The 14839-nt window shown below is 42.0% G+C and overlaps 1 protein-coding gene across 1 annotated transcript in view; it reads right to left on the bottom strand.

Annotated features, from left to right (window-relative positions):
* The window catches only part of Gdpd4 (glycerophosphodiester phosphodiesterase domain containing 4), an 85379-nt gene that overhangs the window by 61070 nt on the left and 9470 nt on the right, over positions 1-14839 (bottom strand). The window contains exons 7-8 of the mRNA XM_074072307.1: positions 14674-14819; positions 14227-14309 (exon numbers count right to left, since the gene is read on the bottom strand). Of these exons, the coding sequence (XP_073928408.1) occupies positions 14227-14309; positions 14674-14819 (229 nt within the window). The remainder of the gene's footprint in view (positions 1-14226; positions 14310-14673; positions 14820-14839) is intronic.

Raw genomic sequence — 14839 nt, 5'->3', positions numbered from 1 at the left:
CATGTGATCCAGCAATACCACTCTTGGGGATATACCCAAAAGACTGTGACACAAGTTACTCCAGAGGCACCTGCACACCTATGTTTATTGCAGCACTATTCACAAGAGCCAAGTTATGGAAACAGCCAAGATGCCCCACTACTGACGAACAGATTAAGAAAATGTGGTATCTATACATAATGGAATTTTATGCAACCATGAAGAAGAACGATATGTTTTCATTCACTGGTTAATGGATGGAATTGAGAACATCATTCTGAGTGAGGTTAGCCTGGCCCAAAAGACCAAAAATCGTATGTTCTCCCTTATATGCGGACATGAGATCAAGGGCAAACACAACAAGGGGTTGAACTTTGATCACAATATAAAAGCGAGAGCACACAAGGGAGATATGAGGATAAGTAAGACACCTAAAAAATTAGCTAGCATTTGTTGCCCTCAATGCAGAGAAACTAAAGCAGATACCTTAAAAGCAACTGAGGCCAATAGGAGAAGGGGACCAGGAACTAGAGAAAAGGTTAGATCTAAAAGAATTAACCTAGAAGGTAACAAACATGCACAGGAAATTAATGTGAGTTAACTCCCTGTATAGCTATCCTTATCTCAACCAGCAAAAACCCTTGTTCCTTCCTATTAATGCTTATACTCTCTCTTCAACAAAATTAGAGATAAGGGAAAATAGTTTATGCCGGGTATTGAGGGGGTGGGGGGCAGAGGGAGGGGGCAGAGTGGGTGGTAAGGGAGGGGGTGGTGGCAGGGGGAGAAATGACCCAAGCATTGTATGCACATACGAATAATAAAAATAAATAAATAAATAAATAAAAATTAAAAGAAGCCAGTGTTATCTATCAAAAAAAAAAAAAGATCTTTTAAAATACCTTTTGCTGTTAACATTTGGCAAGCCAGACAGTAGTTGAAGGTGAGACCTCATGATCCTATTTCTACTTTCTTTTATTCTAACCCACTCCTCTCTGACCTCTGGCCCTGTTCCTCTCCACCTGGTATTTCAGAACCAAACACCACCCTTGGCTTGGACAGTATGGGTCCCCCACACCAGGATACCCACCCAACATGTGGGATTCGCTCTGAGCCCCATGAGTGGTGTGGTGGGGTCACGCCCCAGCTTCTAGGATGCAGTGCTGTCTGCCAGAGGGTATCACAAACTTCTGGGATCACCCCCAGGCACACAGTTTGAGTTGCCCAGTTCTGTCCCACAGGACAGACCATGTTAAACTGAGGTGCCCTTTCCCTTCTTTCTTCCTCACTTAACCCTTACCACCACTACCACCCCTCTGGCCAGTTTTTACATGACAAGCATTCTCCCCTAAAATACCTATCTGGAGAGCTCATGCCAGGGTCTCTAACCTCCTGGGCCCAAACAGCCACATGGCCCGTGGACAGTCAGGACTGCCCAGGCACTCAGGCTAGGTGCCCCACAGCCTCTTCTCTCTCCTCCCAACTGGCTGGCACGGTTCTGGAGGGCAAATGGGAGTTGTTAACTAACACCTGCCAGCAATTAGATCTGCCAGGCAAGGAGAAAAAAATGTCGACCTCAGCTCAACCACCCAAGCTATGGGAAGAAGGACAAATGAGAAGCACCTCCACTGCAACAGTGGAGCTAGGGACCTGAGGCACAAGGAGAAGCCAGCCTCTCTAGCCCCATCCTTCAGACTGGCATGAAGCTCCCTGGCCTCACCTCTCAGTGAGGGCCAAGGGCCGGTCCTCTGGCCTTGCCTCAGTTGTGCAGCAATAACGTGCAGCGGCTGTGGTGGCACATGGTGATAATATGCAGCAGCTGTGGCAGTGGCTGCTGCAGTGTGCATGATGATAGTGGTGCATGGTGATGACACACGGCAGGAGGGAGCTGTACATGCCAAGACCTGGCTCCATATCCGCCACTCCAGCAACCATTCCAAAAAAGTTAGAGGTACCACCTCTGGTGACCACAGTCCTGTGCCTGGCCGGACCACTTTTTCCTATCTGCAGCCTTCTTGCACTTCCTTCTCTGACCCATTCCCTTGCCCACCTACCTGCCATGCCTCTGTTTACCCTGGGCACCTGGTCCAACTCTCAACCATGCTCTCCTTATCCCTATGGCCTGCAGGGGTCGAGGAAACACTCACTCCAAAGTCACATTTCCCTGTCCTAGGGACACATGCCAGGGGGTCCACCAGTAAGTGGCTTGACACCCTTCACTGATGGAATTAATGAGAACAGACTCAGCCAAATTCTAAAGGTAGTTTCTAAGTCTCCCTTCTTTAGGGAAGCTAACAAGTGCTGACAGTGGGACTCTAGCAATAGGCACCAGCCTAGCAGATGTAAGGCCATGAGTTCAAATCCCACACTAATTTGTTTCCATTATCTGGCACAGTTCTCTGATCTTTGTTTTCTCGTCATTAGGATAAAAATTGGGTTAACATTTAGGACCAGCATTCCATTCAGGAGCCCTAATGCAGGGTTAGAGAGGTGACCCTTAGGAGACCGGTTTACTTGCAGTCAGGTACCCTGCTGCTCACTTGCTCCACAGATGTCTGATGGAACCAGGTCGAATGGACCTGTACTAGAAGCTTAACTTAATACAAGGGTGATGCCTCACAGATCTTGGAAGCTCTTGTTGTCTCCCAAAGGATAATTTCCTCCTTCCCATTTTCCTTTCTCTCCCCACAGGTGGCATGAGGGGAGCCAACTCAGTCCCAAAGGATTCCCCACTTGGCTGTATCCTTAAATACTGGGAATGCTTTGACCCTGCTAACCTAAAAAAGGAACATTTTACCTATTACTGTAATGAAGTTTGGCCCCAATATCAACTGGAAACTAAAAAGTGGTGTGAAAATGGAAGTCTTGATTATGACACCATCTTACAGTTGGATCAGTTTTGTAAAAAACAAGACATGGCCAGAGATAACATACATGAAAGCCGTTATGGTCTTATATCAAAATCAAACCCTCTGTAAGGGGATCACTAGACCCAAGCAAGAACTTAAGAAGAAATACATGGATATCCTTGTTGATCCTCTGATAAAAGGGACATATGTCCCACAAAGAGAACCCCTATTTCCTCCCCCTTATGCACCTCACTCCGTGCCTCCACTGCCTTCGCCCCAAACTTGTCACTCAGCACCCCCACTGCCCATGAGTTCATCACACACTCGAAATGGGGTATCTTACTCAGAGAATCCTCAAACTGTGCTCCCATTGCAAGAAGTGTCAGGACCCAAGGGATCAATTCATGTTCATGTGCCCTTTACTGTAAATGACATCCAACAATGTAGGGAAAAATTAGGGATATACACTGAGGACCCAGATAAATTTACAATTGGGTTTCAGACCCTGACATTAGGGTTTGATCTCTCTTGGAGGGATGTTAATTTCCTTCTGGCCAATTGCTGCACTCCTACAGAAAGTGAAAAAATTCTCACTACAGCCCATATGGTCAGATGAGGCCTTCATTAGGGACCCCATAGGCCAGTATCCAGGGGATGTCACTGTCCCAGCAACTGAGCCTCACTGGGATTGTAACACCCCAGAAGGAATGCAGTGGAGGGTACACAAGTTAGAAGCAATCCTTATAAATTATAACAAGGTTAAAGGAATTATTCAAAGGCAAAAGGAGAACTCTATGGCTTTTTATGATAGGCTAGAGGAAGCCTTACTAGCCTCAATCCTGCTAGTTCTGCTGAATTTGGAAACCCAACTCAGGAGTCATAGCAAAGCTTCTACATGAGGCCATAAAGGGACCAGATAATGAGCCCTGAAAATTCACTGGAGAAACAGACTGTGCCTATAGGACACTAAAAAAGGCTCTCACTGAGGCCCCAGCTTTAGGGATTCCCAATTTAACAAAACCCTTTGTACTCTATGTGTCAAAAAGAAAGGGAATTGCTGTGGGAGTCCTGACCTAAAAATTAGGAACAGACTCTTAACCAGTAAGCTACCTTTCAAAAAAACTAGGTGGGACAGGCTTAGGTTGGCCAGGATGTCTACGGGCGATAGCTGCTATGGCCATATTAGTGGAGGAGGCAATGAAAATAACCCTAAGCCAACAGCTAGAACTTCTGATGCCCACCAAGTCAGAGCCACCCTATAATTAAAAAGTCACTTGTGGATGTCTGGGGAAAGACTGACTAAATATCAAGCCATCCTTTTATAGTCCTCAGAAGTGACCATAAAGACTTGTAATGTCTTAAATCCTGCATCTTTTCTGCCTTCTGAACTAATGAAGCACATTTTTTAGCAGGTGATTATACAAACCTATGCCAGCAGGCTGGACCTGACAGACCAGCCACTCCTTAAACCTGAGACTGAATGGTTTACTGATAGAAGTAGTTCTGTGCTAAATGGAAAAAGAAAGGCAGGATATGCAGTGGTGAGTCCTGAGGAAGTCACTGAGGCATGGCCTTTGCCAGCTGGGACTTCTGCCCAAAAGGCTGAACTAAGAACTTTAACTAGAGCTCTGACTCTGGGGAAGGGAAAAATGCTCAATATCCATACTGATTCCAAATATGCCTTCCTGATATTACATGCTCACGCAGCTTTATGTAAAGAAAGAGAACTCCTCTCCAGGAAGCAATTCCCCAATAAAACATGGGAAGGAAATCCTTTAATTATTAGAGGTTATCCACCTACCAAAGGAAGTGGCAGTGATCCACTGCTGGGGACATCAAAGAGGTCTAACTTTGATGTCACAGGGGAACAACTGGACAGACCAAAAAAAGCTACACAAGCAGCTCTGCAGCCTCTAGGTACCTCACCAGCCTCCATCCTAGCTCTCTTTCCCCCACAGGAGTCTACATAACCCAAATATACTCCTGGTAAGGAAAAAGAGGCTGGCTGGAGGGAAGAACATAAAGAGGGAGCTTGGTGGTGTGTGGATAGTAAACTAGTCTTCCCCCAAGCAGCCCAATGGAAATAAATAAAATCTATACATGACACATTCCACCTGGGCCAAGATGCAATCCAGGGGCTGATAAGCAGGTTATTTGTGGGAACCAGAATAAGGTCTGCAGTAAAACAGGTTTGTCAGGGCTGCTCCTTGTGCTCCTATAACAATCCTGGTCCTAATATTCCCCCACTGGTAGATCCAATCCAGAGGTGAGGCTTTTACCCTGGAGAGGATTGGTAGATAGATTTCACTCATATGCCACTCTGCCAAGTTTTACAAACATATTTGCTTTTTTTTTTTTTTTTTTGCAGTACTGGCTGGGGCTTGAACTCAGGGCCTACACCTTCAGCCACTCCATCCACCAGCCCTTTTTTTGTGAAGGGTTTTTCAAGAGAAGGTCTAACAAAACTATTTCCCCAGGCTGGCTTCGAACCGCAATCCTCCTGAGCTCTGCCTCCTGAGTAGATAGGATTATAGGCATGAGCCACTGGCACACGGCTTGCTAAATTTTTGTACATACCTTCACAGGGTGGACTAAGATTTTTCCCACCCAGACAGAAAGAGCTTCTAAAGTGGCAAAGGCCTGTCTAAAATTATTCCTAGGTTTGGGCCTGACCTGAATGCTCCAGAGTGATAATGGACCAGCTTTTAACTCACAGGTTACCCAGGGAGTCACCCAAGCCTTGGGAATTAAGTATCATTTACATTCCAGCTTGGAGACCCCAGTCCTCCAGTAAGGTGGAAAGGGACAATCAATCAAATGAACCTTGGCTAACCTTTAGCAAGAGACCTCTGGAAAACGGACCCAGCTTTTGCCTATTGCCTTACTGAGAATTAGAAATGCTCCAAGGGCTAAAATCCAGCTTAGCCCTTTTGAAATGCTCTATGGGAGGCATTTGTCTCCAACAACTTAGTGACAGACCCTGAGACTGACAGTCTTTTCAAATATATAATGGATCGAGGGACATTTCAATAAGAAATCCAAAAGTTGGGTAACAAGATCCTACTGGTCCCAACAAAAGGGGGAAAACTCCAAATAGAACCAAGAGAATTGGTGTTAATTAAGTCCTGGAAGGAAGGCGCCCCAGCTGACCAACTTCAGCCCAAATGAAAGGGCCCTTATCCAATGATCTTGGCTATGCCCATGGCATCAAAATGCAGGGAATGGATAGATGGATTCACCTTTCTAGGGTAAAATGTGCCAACAGAGGACTCTACTTCCAACCAAGCACAGCCTGAGGACACCCACTCCTATAAGCGAATAGAAGCGCTAAGGCTCCTCTTCTAGAGAAACCAAAAGACTTCAACATAAATAATAAGTAAAAACTTTATTTTTTTTTTCATTTTTCTTTTATTATTCATATGTGCATACAAGGCTTGGTTCATTTCTCCCCCCTGCCCTCACCCCCTCCCTTACCACCTACTCCACCCCCTCCCTTACCCCTCAATACCCAGCAGAAACTATTTTGCCCTTATCTCTAATTTTGTTGAAGAGAGAATACAAGCAATAATAGGAAGGAACAAGGGTTTTTGCTGGTTGAGATAAGGATAGCTATACAGGGCATTGACTCACATTGATTTCCTGTGCGTGGGTGTTACCTTCTAGGTTAATTCTTTTTGATCTAACCTTTTCTCTAGTACCTGTTCCCCTTTTCCTATTGTATCTTTAAGGTATCTGCTTTAGTTTCTCTGCGTTAAGGGCAACAAATGCTAGCTAGTTTTTTAGGTGTCTTACCTATCCTCACCCCTCCCTTGTGTGCTCTTGCTTTTATCATGTGCTCATAGTCCAATCCCCTTGTTGTGTTTGCCCTTGATCTAATGTCCACATATGAGGGAGAACATACGATTTTTGGTTTTTTGAGCCAGGCTAACCTCACTCAGAATGATGTTCTCCAATTCCATCCATTTACCAGCGAATGATAACATTTCGTTCTTCTTCATGGCTGCATAAAATTCCATTGTGTATAGATACCACATTTTCTTAATCCATTCGTCAGTGCTGGGGCATCTTGGCTGTTTCCATAACTTGGCTATTGTGAATAATGCCGCAATAAACATGGATGTGCAGGTGCCTCTGGAGTAACAGTCTTTTGGGTATATCCCCAAGAGTGGTATTGCTGGATCAAATGGTAGATCGATGTCCAGCTTTTTAAGTAGCCTCCAAATTTTTTTCCAGAGTGGTTGTACTAGTCTACATTCCCACCAACAGTGTAAGAGGGTTCCTTTTTCCCCGCATCCTCGCCAACACCTGTTGTTGGTGGTGTTGCTGATGATGGCTATTCTAACAGGGGTGAGGTGGAATCTTAGTGTGGTTTTAATTTGCATTTCCTTTATTGCTAGAGATGGTGAGCATTTTTTCATGTGTTTTCTGGCCATTTGAATTTCTTCTTTTGAGAAAGTTCTGTTTAGTTCACATGCCCATTTCTTTATTGGTTCATTAGTTTTGGGAGAATTTAGTTTTTGAAGTTCCCTGTATATTCTGGTTATCAGTCCTTTGTCTGATGTATAATTGGCAAATATTTTCTCCCACTCTGTGGGTGTTCTCTTCAGTTTAGAGACCATTTCTTTTGATGAACAGAAGCTTTTTAGTTTTATGAGGTCCCATTTATCTATGCTATCTCTTAGTTGCTGTGCTGCTGGGGTTTCATTGAGAAAGTTCTTACCTATACCTACTAACTCCAGAGTATTTCCTACTCTTTCTTGTATCAACTTAAGAGTTTGGGGGTCTGATATTAAGATCCTTGATCCATTTTGAGTTAATCTTGGTATAGGGTGATATACATGGATCTAGTTTCAGTTTTTTGCAGAATGCTAACCAGTTTTCCCAGCAGTTTTTGTTGAAGAGGCTGCTATTTCTCCATCGTATATTTTTAGCTCCTTTGTCAAAGATAAGTTGCTCATAGTTGTGTGGCTTCATATCTGGATCCTCTATTCTGTTCCACTGGTCTTCATGTCTGTTTTTGTGCCAGTACCATGCTGTTTTTATTATTATTGCTTTGTAATATAGTTTGAAGTCAGGTATTGTGATACCTCCTGCATTGTTCTTTTGACTGAGTATTGCCTTGGCTATTCGTGGCCTCTTGTGTTTCCATATAAATTTAACAGTAGATTTTTCAATCTCTTTAATGAATGTCATTGGAATTTTGATGGGAATTGCATTAAACATGTAGATTACTTTGGGGAGTATCGACATTTTTACTATGTTGATTCTACCAATCCATGAGCATGGGAGATCTCTCCACTTTCTATAGTCTTCCTCAATCTCTTTCTTCAGAAGTGTATAGTTTTCCTTGTAGAGGTCTTTCACATCTTTTGTTAGGTTTACACCTAGGTATTTGATTTTGTTTGAGGCTATTGTAAATGGAATTGTTTTCATACATTCTTTTTCCGTTTGCTCATTGTTAGTGTATAGAAATGCTAATGATTTTTCTATGTTGATTTTATATCCTGCTACCTTGCTATAGCTATTGATGATGTCTAGGAGCTTCTGAGTAGAGTTTTTTGGGTCTTTAAGGTATAGGATCCTGTCGTCTGCAAATAGGGATATTTTGACAGTTTCTTTACCTATTTGTATTCCTTTTATTCCTTCTTCTTGCCTAATTGCTCTGGCTAGGAATTCCAGTACTATGTTGAATAGGAGTGGAGATAGTGGGCATCCTTGTCTGGTTCCTGATTTTAGAGGGAATGGTTTTAATTTTTCTCCGTTAAGTATAATGCTGGCTGTAGGTTTGTCATATATAGCTTTTATAATGTTGAGGAACTTTCCTTCTATTCCTAGTTTTCTTAGAGCTTTTATCATGAAATGATGTTGGATCTTATCAAAGGCTTTTTCTGCATCTATTGAGATGATCAAGTGGTTTTTGTCTTTGCTTCTGTTAATGTGGTTTATTACATTTATTGATTTTCGTATGTTGAACCACCCTTGCATCCCTGGGATGAAGCCTACCTGGTCGTGGTGAATAATCTTTTTGATGTGTTGCTGAATTTGATTTGCCATTAAGTAAAAACTTTAATATGGGTTATTCTGCTATGCTTGTCCCTCTCCCAGCCCCATTTCCCAAATACCACCATTCTGCTTACTGCAGAGCTTCAGGACACTTCTTTTGGGCATTTTGACTTATTTTCTCCTGGGACTGACACCTGGCTTTGGTCAGCCCCTAGAGGATTCATCAAATCGTACTCATTTACTAACTTCCCAAAGTCTCATACCCCAACTTCTAATTAAAACTACTGAGATCATATTGGCCAAAACCTTATCAAAATGGACAAATAAGAATAATGGATTCACCTATATCCTTTCCAGGCAGAAATTAAGTTCTGCCTGGAACCACACGTAGTGTTTCCCTCACGTGAAACTAGTTTCTATCAATGTTTACACCCTACATGGACTGACATATACACTCTGGTATGCTCAGCCCATAATAAGGATATTGCCCTAAATCGTCAGTCCTTCATTGTCCCAATGCAAACCAAGATGCCTTTTGACCAACCTCCCTTTTAATCGAGCCAAAAATAACTACAGAGACAGATACCAAAAAAGCAAGTCTAACTGCCCCCTCTTGTATTACCAAAATTATTTAAAGACTTTGCTAATAACCAAAAAACATTAACAAAAACCATAGCCATACTTCAAAGTCAAACAGACTCTAACAGTCGTCGCTTTTCAAAATAAAAGAAAATTAGATCTTCTGACAACTAAGAAAACTTCCCAAATCTGGCAACAATCCTTAGATTCCTGTAAAACAGGATTTAACACCTGGGATAAGACTCCCTGAGTAGTGCACCTGGCAGAGCCCCTTCTGATTCTCTTGCCAGTGTTCATCTTTGGGACATGCCTCTTAAGACTTGCTAATCAGATTTATCTTTTCCAGAATAAAGACCTCTAGGATCCAAATCCTGATGCCATAGGGTCATCAATTCTGGAGGTGGCGCGAGGTGCCCGTGAGTAATCTTGATCAGGCTGCACATAGATTTAGATAACGGACGTCACTAATCAAGTCCCCAGGGACAGCAATAGGAAATTCCTGATAGGGTCTGCAGCCTCTTGTCAGCTTGAAGCAGATACCAAAGATGGATCACCCCCCTTCAGCAGCCCCAAAAAGAAGTTTTTGGATATTGTCCCTCATGGGGAAATTGAGGCAGGTTAGAGTTAGGGAAAGTTTGGGGCTCCTCCCCATAGCTCACAGGTCAGAGAAGCCAGGTAATGATGAATTCTTTCCCCACTTCCAAGTTCAAGGTGGTATAAAAATGACCTAACAAAAGCCGCTGGCCCTTTGGCCCTTTTTTTCCTTTTTCCTTCTTGCACCACAGCACCCCCTTTCACCTGGCAGAGCTGGTGATTCCCCTTCCCTGAATAAAAGTTTTTTACCTCACCACACTCACATGTTCTGGTTGGATTCTTCCACGCCAGAGCGCAAGAACCAAGATCTTCTGGAAATACCTTTTGCTGTTAACACTTTAAGCTTTTTTTTTTTTTTTCTTGTAGAACAGGTCTGAGCTTTTGTTTGTCTGGGTACAGTTAGTTTGAAAACCTAATGTCACCATCTCCTGACCTATTAAGAATTCTGCTGAAATGTCTGCTATCAGAGAAACTGGAAAGAGCTTATGTTGTTCCTTTTCTCTTGCTATCTTGAGAATCTTGTCTGTAACTTTTGAGAGTCCACTCATAATTTTGTTATCTTGAATCACTGGTGACCTTTGGCCTTCCTGTACATGGATATTCATATGGGTTTTGGAAGTATATGTGAAAACCATTGTTAAAGTGTACAAATTAGTGGTATTTATACACACAATGCTGTGTAACCATCACCACTATTTCAAAATTTTTTCATCAATCTACATAGGCTATAGCCCATTAAATAATAATTCCCCGTTTCTCCCACTATAATCTGCTTTTTGCTTTTTGACTTTATGAATTTGCCTAGTCTAGATATGACATGTAAATGGAATCATATAGTATTTTATTCTTTTATGTCTGACATGTTTCACTTAGTATAATGTTTTCAAGGTTCATCCATATAAAATCCATGCTGTAGCATAATTCATTTAGATTTATGACTGAATAGTATTTTATAATGAGTGTGTATAGCACACTTTGTCTTTCTTTCATCTGTTAATAAACATTTAGATTGTTTCTACCTTCTGGTCATTGTGAATACCGTTACAAGGAACAGTGGCATATAAGTATCTGTTTCAGCCCTTTTTCAATTCTTTTGTGTACATATCTAGGAGTAGAACTGCTAGTTCATATGGTAATTCTACGTTAAGCTTTTTGAGAACACACCAAACTGTTTTTCAATGTGGCTGTGAGGCAGTCTAAAATTAGGGAAAGTTTAGGACTCAAAAATTTAGTATTACACCTCAGATTAACCATGCTCTGGCTCAAGGACCACCCTCAACCTGGCCAGGAACCACCCCTTCCCTTCTGCACTCATTGATTGGATGGAAATCACCTGGTTCCTCCCTTCCATAGATTAGCATAAGTTTTAAAAGCACCTGGAAAACAGAAGCACGCTCTCCAGACTCCACCTGTGCCCACCATGCTCCCTTTTGTATTTCCCTTCCCTAAGTTTTAATAAACTCCATTTACACCCACGTGTCCTGCGATGGATTCTTCACCAAGGAAGTCTTCTGTCACACTCCATCCTGCCCGCAGCAGCACAATTTTACATCACCACTAACAAGTACACTGTACAAGGAGTTTAATTTTTCTACATCCTTACCTACACTTTTTATTTTCCTTTTTTTTTTTTTTTCTAAAAGTTAGTTTTGTTTTGTTTTTGGCAGCACTGGGGTTTGAATGCGGGCCCCACATTTGCTAGGCAGATGCTCTTACCACTTAAGACACTCCACCAGCCCTCCATTTTTAAACTATAGTCATACTAGTAGATGTGAAATTAAGGCAGGATAGATGGATGAGGAGACAGGGAAATTATATTATTTTGATATTTGAAGGGCCAGACTATGACAATGGAACAAGGAAATAACGGCTGGAGAGCCAGAGCAGCTAGTCCCCTCCCATCTCCTTTAAGAAGCTGTTACAGGAACAGGGAGACAAAGAAAAGCTACCTGCTTCTGCTTTCCTCTTTGAGATGTTACCACCATTTTGAGTCTTTGCTTCTGTTTCCTGCATGGGAAACAGGAAATGTTTCTCTCCCCTTTTTCTCTCTCTCCCCTGTCTATACTTCATCCTGTTATACTAAAATAAAGCCTTGCTAAAGCTTCCACCTTATCAGACTCCTGAGAAACTTTGATATGTTTTTCAATGTTTGTGATTCTACATGGAAACTGTGAGGCTGTGGGAGCCTCCTCATCCATCATCTGGTGACAAAATGATATATCATTGTGATTTTGAGTTGCATTTTTCTGATAATTAGTGATGTTGAACATCTTTTCATAGTTGGTCACATGTGTGTCGTCTTTTGAGCAATGTCTATTCAAGTGCTTTGACCGTTTTTAAGTTGAGTTATCTTTCTGTTACTGAGTGGAAGGAATTCTTTAATACTGTGGATACTGTTGGAGTCATTTTGTGACAAGTGTTTTATAAGTTTTAACATAATTCCAAAATGTTTCCCTTGGCACTGTTACCTTTCCTCATTCAACGTGAGACTTTTGTAGGTTTTTTGGTACGTATGATGCATGACTTTATACTACTGTCATTCTTAGAACCCTCTTTTATCTATTTTAGTACTTGATACTACATTTTTCCTATTAACTGAACTCTGACTAATAGGCAGTTTGGGATAAAAATAAAGCTTGGGTATGACTATGAATGTGGTGGAGGTATGTAGAGGATATAATCATTGGAAACGAAGACGTCAACAAGTAGAAAAATTAAGGAGTTAGAAAGATCATGTATATCAAAGTTGAAGTCACAGAGTAAAAGAATAAAGACAACAGTCCAGGAGTTCACTGGCTCAGTATCTTTACATTGTACCCATGACTACCAGGTACTTCCATGAATGACACTAGGAGCTCTGCTATAACAACCAGTTTCCACCCTGATTCAAAACATTCTGTCTAAAATAGTTGTCATTATTGGGTAATGTCAAGAATCCCAGTTTGGAGTAAGGGAACCAAGCACCAAACCCAACTTTATCATGTACAATTCCGCTTTATGACCTGAGGGAATTAATTCCCTTCTTTGGACCCAGGTTCTACCTCTATGAAACAGAATGTTTATTCTTTCCTGATCCTTACAGAACGACTGTGAAGGGACTCTGTATACATCATATACACTAATACACTCATGCTGGAAATGAGCCCTATTTCCTCACCTACCCAGATACACAAATTCTATGGCAAAGCATTCTTTTTGTCCCTGCCCCCATTCTGATCCAAGCCTCCCTTTGTTTTCCTTTGGACCACTGCTATGTTCTGCTACCCAACTCCTTGATAATTCTAAAACATCCTGATCTGGCAGAGTGGCTCAAGTGGCTGCCTAGCAAGCATGAGGGACTGAGTTCAAACACCAGTACTAAAAAAAAAAAAAAAAGAAAAGAAATATCTAAAACACATCCTTCTAAAAAAATGAGGTAACCTGCCTTTTAAAACCTACATGGCAGCTCATTACACACTTAAGAATCTCCATGATCCAACCTCAGTCAACCTTACAACCACACCTCTTCCTCACATAGCCCTCTCCTGTCCCCAAATTGGCATCCACATAGGTTATCTTGACATTCTATAAATCTGTTATTGCTCATTAAGATGCCTTCAAATTCACTGATGCCTCTGTCTGGAATGTTCTCCCCTTCTCCCATTTCTGGCTGGTAAAATAATATTTTCCTTCAAGGCTCAACCCAAACACAACTCTGAGAATATAGATTTTTTTTTCTTCTTCTTTCTTTTACAGTATAGGTGGTGACCTTTTTCTCCAATGAGGTTCCTCTGCACTTGGCTTATTCTTCTCTGGAAGGCTCTTACCACAAATGGCCTGTCTGTGGTTATCTATAAACATGCCATATCTCCTTCACTATAGGCATGACCTATATCTTACTCAGCAGAAGGCCTAAAATATAGTAGGTATCAGGGAATACTAGTTAAATAAATGTTAAGGTAGTACATAGAGTTAATTTATAAGATGGTTTACAATGAGAACAAATTTGAATTATGTGTGAAGACTACATAGAATTATGTGTGAGCCTATGGTTGAGTATGCAGAGGTACAGAAGAAGGTTTGTAAGGGAGATGTGTTTCATGTACATGGCATGTGCATATGTGCTATATAAACGCAGCAAAAGCTCCCTAGGACGTGTCCTCTCTACATGTGGGGCCAAGCTGGTTGTCATACATGGCATTGGACATACCCCTCCTGCCCTCCGCCTCGGTCCCTACTTTCCTACCTTAAGTATACATCAGTCTCCAGTCCATAGGCCTTATGTTCAACAGCCTTCTCAAAGGACATCATGGTGTTCTCTGGTGCTAACTGTGGAAGAAAGGGACATCAAGCCCTATGCCTCAGAGTTCCTCCTCCCGACTCTTTTTATGATAGAGATGGAGCCCAGGAATAAAGGGTTTTGGAAAGAAATTGTCTCTCTTAGATTTCTTTTCAAAAAGGCTGCCTGCATTCCCCTCTGTCCAGTCTCACACTGGGCACAGTAAAGAGAAACTGACTGAGAGTTAGATGATCTGGGTTCAAGTCCAAACTCTACAATTAGATCCTTATTCTTGTCATATGAAGACAATCATTTTTCCTTTCCAGAGGCTCCTATGTTTCTGAGATTCCTTTTTCTCATCCACATGTCCCATACAAACCTGTACTCATTCATATTCATTATGCTCAGACCTACCATGGGTGCACCTCTGTGTCCAAAGAAGACGGGCTTAGGCCCCAAATCCTCCTTCTTCTGAATGCAGGGAGAATAAATCCCCAGTGGCATCAAATAGAGACATAAAAGGATAAGAAGAAAGGGCAATCCAGCAGCCAGTTGTAGAGCTAAAAATGTTGGAAGAACA

This window comes from Castor canadensis, chromosome 1, assembly GCF_047511655.1.
Source record: "Castor canadensis chromosome 1, mCasCan1.hap1v2, whole genome shotgun sequence".
In the NCBI taxonomy this organism is placed as follows: domain Eukaryota; kingdom Metazoa; phylum Chordata; class Mammalia; order Rodentia; family Castoridae; genus Castor; species Castor canadensis.
The sequence above is the reverse complement of the archived record's forward strand: the minus strand, read 5'-3'. Positions and strand labels throughout refer to the sequence as shown.